The sequence below is a fragment of the Acyrthosiphon pisum genome, chromosome A1, assembly GCF_005508785.2.
Source record: "Acyrthosiphon pisum isolate AL4f chromosome A1, pea_aphid_22Mar2018_4r6ur, whole genome shotgun sequence".
In the NCBI taxonomy this organism is placed as follows: Eukaryota; Metazoa; Arthropoda; class Insecta; order Hemiptera; family Aphididae; genus Acyrthosiphon; species Acyrthosiphon pisum.
In genome coordinates this window covers 19,403,273-19,411,518 of record NC_042494.1, presented here as the reverse complement: position 1 = coordinate 19,411,518, position 8,246 = coordinate 19,403,273, and the positions used below count along the sequence as shown (strand labels likewise).

General features: G+C 28.2%; 2 protein-coding genes across 2 annotated transcripts in view; both read left to right on the top strand.

Moving 5' to 3' along the window:
* Window positions 1-8,246, top strand: part of LOC100161194 (uncharacterized) — a gene marked incomplete at its 5' end in the record, with an annotated part of 23,466 nt that overhangs the window by 1,154 nt on the left and 14,066 nt on the right. Inside the window, 2 exon segments of the mRNA NM_001293478.1 lie at window positions 190-195; window positions 2,239-2,252.
* Window positions 4,114-7,583, top strand: LOC100167951 (putative methyltransferase C9orf114 homolog). The gene is given in 4 exon segments (XM_008190470.3): window positions 4,114-4,334; window positions 4,337-4,635; window positions 4,701-4,933; window positions 6,978-7,583. Coding segments are annotated over 4 exon segments (1,125 nt in total). The 5' UTR covers window positions 4,114-4,294; the 3' UTR covers window positions 7,531-7,583.

Genomic DNA, 8,246 nt, shown 5'->3' with positions numbered 1-8,246 from the left:
AATATTAGTAAATATTAAGGTATCAATCAATATAATCTGTGATTAATAATGAACATATTTCAAGTTAATTATTTTATATGTTATTATACCCACCCACCCACCCACCCCTTATTTTCAATGTGTAGCGGCCGCTACACTTAGCAATAGGGTTGGGTGCCACTGCTCACAACACTAAAGTCTATAACACAGAAAATTGTGATTTGCAATAACTAATAACGCAGCTGTGCGATCTGTGTGATTACCAATTGTACGTTTCGTGTGTGGCATAATACCTATGCCATCGTCGTCCCATCGATATTTGAATACAAAATTATATTTGTGAATTAAATATAAATCCAATTTAGGAAATTTCATAGCCGGGGCTGCATACCTGTATCTATATAGTATACACCATGACAAATTATATATATAATTTGTCATAGTATACACTATCCGTGTATTTTTAGAAATAATACCATGGGCATCCCCAGACATTTTTCTAGGAGGGAGGGGGGGGGGTAATTAATTTAAAAATGAAATGAACATTTTTTATACATTTTATTTATTGTACAATTATTATGTTTCATCATTATTACAATTAAAACATTACAATAAGGTATTATTATACATTATTCTTTTTCATTAAATATAAATTTCAATCTCCGAGTACATTCTCTACCAAATTGTGTCGGTACATTTTAATACATTATTTTTAGGGTGGGCCGATACCTCTTTTTACCGATATCCGATATTCCGATATATGCAACCGATAAAAAACCGATACCCGATATATTTGTAAACCAACATTTTCAGCACAAAAAATGAACCGATATTAAAATATCACCGATACTATCAACCGAAATAATATTATCATTTTACATTTAACTATTACAATTTATAATCAATGCTATTATGCTGATAGATTTGGTTTTTTTTTTGGTATCGGTTCAAATATCGGTTTAAAAAAAACCGATACCGATAAACCCGATACCACCAATATCGGCCGATATCGAGTATCGGTTTTAGTATCGACCCATCCCTAATTATTTTTCTTTATCTGAATTTATTTTTTCTCTATGAACTCAACATATGCATATTGCCACTCAGTTTATCATCGCCCATCGTTGATCGTAATTCGTAACTATGTTTTAACACTCGATAATGTACTAAACGAACGTTCTGCTTACAGCTTGTAGCCGGAAGAGACAAAAATATTTCCAAAGCAACAGCTATAGGTACTTGGAAATTGGAATAAACGTACAGTTATACAATTTAACAAATCGATAAAATAAATATCTTGGTAGTCCTTATTTTGCCAAAAATGTTACCAACTTTCCGCTTCAGCTTGTAGATTATCAATTTTATAGAAATCAGAAATTTTTTCAATGCTCTCAAAAAAAATTTTTTTCTCCAATTTTTTTAAAATGTTGGGGTGAAGAAATATTGTAGTAAAATGCATTATTATTTTTTTTATAATACCCGCGAATACCGATTTGATTGTATTCTGTAACACCGTGATGGCATGAAAACATGCGAATCTATTCTGTGATGTTATGGATGATAAAATAATCATTAGTATTTAATCAGTTACCTACTTACCTCTTATTGACTTTTAGTCTATATGGCTATAGCCTATAGCCTATAGCCTAGGCATAGAGCTCTATGCCTATATTATTTAATAATTTACTTTTAATATTTTTATACATAGTAGAATTGTTACGTTTTTGGGGGCTTAGGGACACCCACCCCAGCGGCCAGCACCCACCCACCAATCAAAAAAATCAGGGGTAGAAGCTGCTACCCTTGAACCCTCCAGTGTGCGCCATTGTTATGACCTACACATTTTAGCGCAAATGATATGCCATTTTTGTACCTTTGGCGCTTAATGTCATACAGCCATAGATAATTTGCATTATCTATGCATATAGCCGAACAATCATCTAGCTAAATCACTGGTAACACTGCAAATCTACAAAAAAAGCTAATAAGTCAAATTGACAATATTGTGTGATTCATACTTCACAGTCCGTGATACATTCACATTAATATGGTTCGTTCCCATTCCTATGCAAAATATTTTATAAATCATTTGACATTTTGACACACATTTAAATATATTTAAGTCTAAAAAAAGTCTAAAAATGTACTCTGTCACCACACTTACTCATTATACACTTATGTATAGATAGTAAATATACTTTATTTTTAATAAAAAAAATAAAAAAAAATGAATTAATGATAGTCGAAGTTGAATCAAAGTATGTAATATAAGAGTTGATATTTTATTTTTAATGTCCAATAATTATTGATATTATTGTTCCAGAATTGTTTTAATATTGAAAATAAAATTAACATAAAATATGTATACAGCATTTTAATCTCAGAAAGTTGAAAGCCTGAAATTATAATCACGGAAGACAGAACCACTGACTACTAAGCACGATTTAAGATAGTACTAGTAATAGTCTATAGACCAAGAAGACTATATAGAATAAGGAAACCACCAAACTCCTACCCCTACGGCCTCCCGCATGAAAAAAACGTACCGAAATGAGTCGCACGATTAAATGCTCCTATACACGAATATTGAAAATTAAGGGTACATTGTACATATAGCATATTAGCATATTTGTATATGATCTCTTCTTTAGAATGATGAATGATTTTGTCCTTTTAACCCATGTACGAAATTCCAAATAATTTTCTGGAAAATAATATTTGCAAACATTTCTACCACTGGGCCAATTTAATACAATACATTTATTGATCGGAAGGCTTGTTAAAAATTGTATGCAGGAATCGATCATTGAACATTAGGTATTAAGTACCCACTAGTTTTAATTTTAATGGGACTAGGGACTATACAAAATAAAAGTACACACAATGACCAAGCTTATTGATGTAATATGTAAAATAAGAAATAAGGTATGGCAAATTGGCAAGTATGGTAATATTAATAATCGTCAAATTAAATAATAAAATATGTTATCAAATACAACTAAATATTATTTTCAGTTTTTGAGGGAATCTAAATCGTGGATAAATATAATTTATTTTTATTTTGTTTTTAAGGTTTACTCTACTGGCGCAATAAATGAAAATGTTTGTAACTAATTAAACCATATTAAACCAACCTGACCAACATTATCAAGAATAATTAAGTCAGACACACAGATCACGAATTCAAGATTTAAGATAGTTTGGTTCAAATTTCAAGTTTATACCATTTCGAGAAGAGCACCAAAAAACATTGAATTTTTTTCATTACACATTTTTTTAACCCCCATACATAAGACGTATTAATGTCAATTACCATTACCTTAGCCGCCTAATAAAGAATCCTAATTTATGGTATAGTAAAAAATTTAAAGTTTTTAATTAATTACGATTATAATAATAAAAAATTGCAATAATAATACTGATTTTGGTAATTTTTAACTATGTTTGCCAAAAAGTTTTTTTTTTTTTTTGGAGCATCCCGTTAGAATACCAATTTAAGTGTATAAAAGATAGTTATAAGAAAAAAATATTTAGTTCTTATACATTAATGGGTATGTTATGCCACCATTATGCGACTCATTTACCAATGATAAAATGATAAAATAGAGGATGAAAATTCATATTCACATAACATTATTATTTATTAGTCGCAAAATGGTGGCTTACTGGCTTAGTATCTATAGTGCCCTACCTATACTAAATATTTCAATTAAAAGTATTAATGCATATTTTACTAAAGTTTAGAGGACCGTAGTTAAGAAACTAGCTAATCGAAATGAATGATTTGAGTATAAACATTTTCAGAAAAAAAGCTTTTCCAAAATCCATTAAAAATATAGTGATAACCATTTGAAAAAATAAAGTTGATTTTGCTATTGGTACACCTGCGTGTTTAAAAATTTTGAAATTGTTATAAAAAATTGCATGTTAAAAATAAAGAAACATGACTTTTTACGTTTTTTCGAAATTCCGTACATCTATAACCGATAAAACACCCCGCGTGCAATGACATAAGATACACCTCAACACGTCATGAGTCCTGTATAATTATGGTCTCCAGCATAGATAATGGTCTCTAGTCTCCACCATGATATATTGATATCATGATCTCCGCGGTAAGTTGTATTGATAAGAATAACACGTGACAATCGTCAATCATTATTCATTTCAAACAACTCAAGTCCCGACTCCCGAGTCTCCAAAATCCAAATACGTAATATTAATTTGCTTACAGTTAAATATTTGTGCCTAGTTCGGTTGAAGAAATTCTTTAAAATTCTAAGACTCGACATGGCATCGTTTGAAGTCGAAAACAATGATAATACTAAAAAGCGTAAAAACAAAAATGTGGAAAAGAGTAAAAAAAAAAAAAAACTTCCAGAAGTTATCGAAATAAATGAAGGTTTAGAAACTGAACATGAAAATAAAATTAAAATAACAGATCCGGAAAAAGTAGAGGTAATAATAGATGATAGTATTGATACTTCTAAAACCACTGAAATCAGTGACAAAATTAAGCCTTCAAAGGTAAGACAGTTGCCTACTGTCACCATAGCCGTGCCAGGGTCCATTTTAGATAATGCACAGTCTCCAGAATTTAGAACATACTTGGCTGGACAAATTGCAAGAGCTGCGTGTATTTACAAAATTGATGAGGTTTGTTTCATTGAATTTTTATTAATTTATCGTAAAACATTTTCTTACTTGTTATTTTTTATTAGATCGTAGTTTTTGATGATGTGGGTGAACAGACTAATGTGATGGTATCCAACAAAAAAACCGAAGGTGGTTCAAAAACGTGTAAACAATTGGCCATAATCTTACAATACTTGGAATGTCCCCAATATTTGAGAAGAATATTATTTCCAATTCACAACTTTTTAAAATACACTGGAGTATTGAATCCACTAGATGCACCACATCATTTTAGACAAGAAGACAATGTCCCATTTCGGTATGTTTTGTTTTTTAATAATTATTAATAGGTATTCTATAAATAATATAAACCTAGGTATACATTTCTGTTAGTGAATTTAAAAATTAAAGCTATCAATTGTTTAAAAAAAAAAAACAAAATTCACCAATTTGTTTAAAATTAATTTCATCAATATTATTATGTATTACACTCTAAATTATAGATAACTATCGGACAACTTAATAGACTATTCAATAAGATAATTTTAATGCCAATTCAATATTTGAATATTTAGAAAAATAACAATGCTAAAATGCGAGGCTGAGCATTAATGTGTTAAAAAGTTAAAGTTAAGTTACACAACTAGTTACTTAACTAGTTAAGTTACTTTTATTTCCTAGGTAACATGTAACTTTTATTAGTTTTTGAAAAATAAAAAATAACTTCTAACTTTAAACTTAACTTAAATTATAGATGAGCGATGAATTCATAAAGACTAGAATAAGGATACCAAACTCTGTCTCTGCTTCTGATAACATCCCGAAATGAGTCGCACGGTTAAATGGCCATAAGCTGCATACCGCGTACACTAGGGTTGTTACTTTAACCTGTATAGTATAGGGATAAATCATGTTTTTTGTGTTTTTTGGAAAATATATGTAGTATTTTGAACCATGTTCCTTTTATATTTTATAGCTTGTATGATTACACATTTATGCATGTGCATATGGATATATTTCATAAAAATGTTATTCTTAAGAAACAAATTTGATTATAACAATACAATATATCAGTATAAAAAGATCGTTCAAGGAAACATGTGTATGGTCTATATAATAGTATCGGGCTTAGACTTACTGTGAACATAGGTATATAGGTATAAAATAACTAGATAATATAGTGTATAAAGTTAGTATAGTTTAATAATTTACACAATGATAAAAATAATATTTATGAGATATACACATATTCGCATGTTTAAATGTGTAAATGTACAAGCTATAAAATTTAAATAGGTTTATAGTTCAAAATAATGCATATATTTTCAATAAAAACGCTAAAAACATGAATAATCCCTATACTACGCTGGTTAAAGTAGCAACCCTAAATGAGCGCCTGAAGTACAAAATATTTGACAAAATTCATAAATTCACAAAAATTGGCAAATTATTTCATAAAAAAATATTCTATTTATAACTAGGCTTTCAAAAATATAATACAAGATTCCCCTTAAGTTTTCTTACATTTAACAAAAAAAAAGTTACCGGAAAGTCAAATTAATTTTTTATGAGCTTTGAAGTTAGACATTGGATATTTACCTGTAAATTAACGAATTGTCATTCAACGATTGTCGTTGTTCAATAACGTAGTTATTTGAAATATTCATCAAATGTTCATTTGATCATTTTCTATACATGATAAAACTTTCTAAATATTTTGATTCATTTTGAGTTCTTAATAGACATTTTTTTAGTTTTATACTCTGTAAATGTCAATAAAATTGTATTCATTGGGCCAAAAAGCTTGAAAATTGAATTTAAGGTTCCTTATAATATGTTATAATAGCAGTTGATAAATATTCAATATCTATATGCACAATTTTTTGTTATAAGTATTTTAAACATTTATCAAAATATCGACAATTTTCAAATTTATTGTAATTAAAAAATTAAAAAATGGTCAATTTTTACAGCTGAGGATTGAATATTTAAAATAAGGATTCCTGTAAATAACTCATACTGTAACCAAAATAACTAAAAATATATAAACAGAGTTATTTTTAGAGGCATTTTTTGATATTAACAACTTCAATAAAAATAGTGAACTTGCCTAACCTTGCTAAAATGTAGCTAAAAAGCACAATAGCTAAAATACAATCACAATCAGTCATATAATTGTATAAATAGTTTATATATGTTATTTTAGAATAAGTTAATATGTTGATATTTTGTTTAAAATTAAAGTTCAATTTTATTTAATCTGAAATTTTTACTAGACAAATTTTCACATCCTACATATATCTATGAATAATTATTATATATTATAAAATGAATATTAAAAGTGTTGTTATTTTAATTTTCAGAGAAGGTGTGGTGTCAACACTTCCACCAAAAAAAGGTAAAGGCTGTAATGTCGATGTTGGTCTTAGAAAACATGTACTAGTTGATAAATGTCTTCAACCGTATGTGCGAGTTACTGTTAAACTAATTCCAAATTCAGATGATTCTAAACGTCAAAAAGGTATTGTTGTAGCTCCAAGTACACCAAAAAATGAATCTGGTATTTACTGGGGTTACACAGTAAGGAATGCTGAATCAATAAATGAAGTATTTACTAAGTGCCCGTATCCTGGAGGATATGATTTAAAAATTGGTACATCTGATAAAGGTGTTGATATTGATCAAACAGATCATACTCAACTTAGTAGTTTTAAGCATGCATTAATATGTTTTGGAGGAGTTCATGGACTTGAAGCTGCATTAGAAGCTGATCAAAGCATTGATGAAGAAAATCCATCTACTTTATTTAACGTTTATTTAAATACATGTCCAAACCAAGGTTCTAGAACTATTAGAACTGAAGAAGCTGTTTTTATTACATTAGCAGAATTACGTTCAAAAATGAAACTTAAATAAATGTTTATTTAATTTGATTTTATAAACTTTTAATAAATGTATGATTTTCTTTACATTCTTTAAAAATACTTATAACTAATTGTAATAGTTAATAATACGGTGCTACAACAGACTAAGACAGCAAAAAAACATTGCTACAAGATTTTATAAATGTTAATTATTCAATTATGAGATTGAATAGATATCAAATGCAAATTGTATGGGAATTTTCTAATGCTAATGCAATATCCCAGCAATTTTATTTAGCCAGGCAAAAATGTTCATTTAACATTGAATTTACAGTGGCGTACACACGGGGGGGTCACTCCATTGTTATTTTTTTACTGTATGTATAGACTAGCAACTGTAATGACTGTAGATACATGAAATTTTCACTGGTTGTTTATATTTCCATTTTCTATACATGATAAAATTTTCAAAATATTTTGATTTGTTTTGAGCAGTTTTCGGACAATTTCAGTTTCCAATTTAATTAGTTTTTATTTCTATGAATGTCAATAAAACTTTATTTGTTGAGTAAAAATATTAAAAATCCTTGGTCACAGTTTTTTTTTATTAGCATTTAAAGTTCAAAAATTGACAAAATATGTAAAAATCACGAAAATTAGCAAATTATTTTTAGTAAAGTAATCTTAAAAATTTTTCTTTTTAAATCTAAGATTCGAAAATGTAATATAAGATTTCTCATAATATTGTCTATCTTTATCAAAAATAAA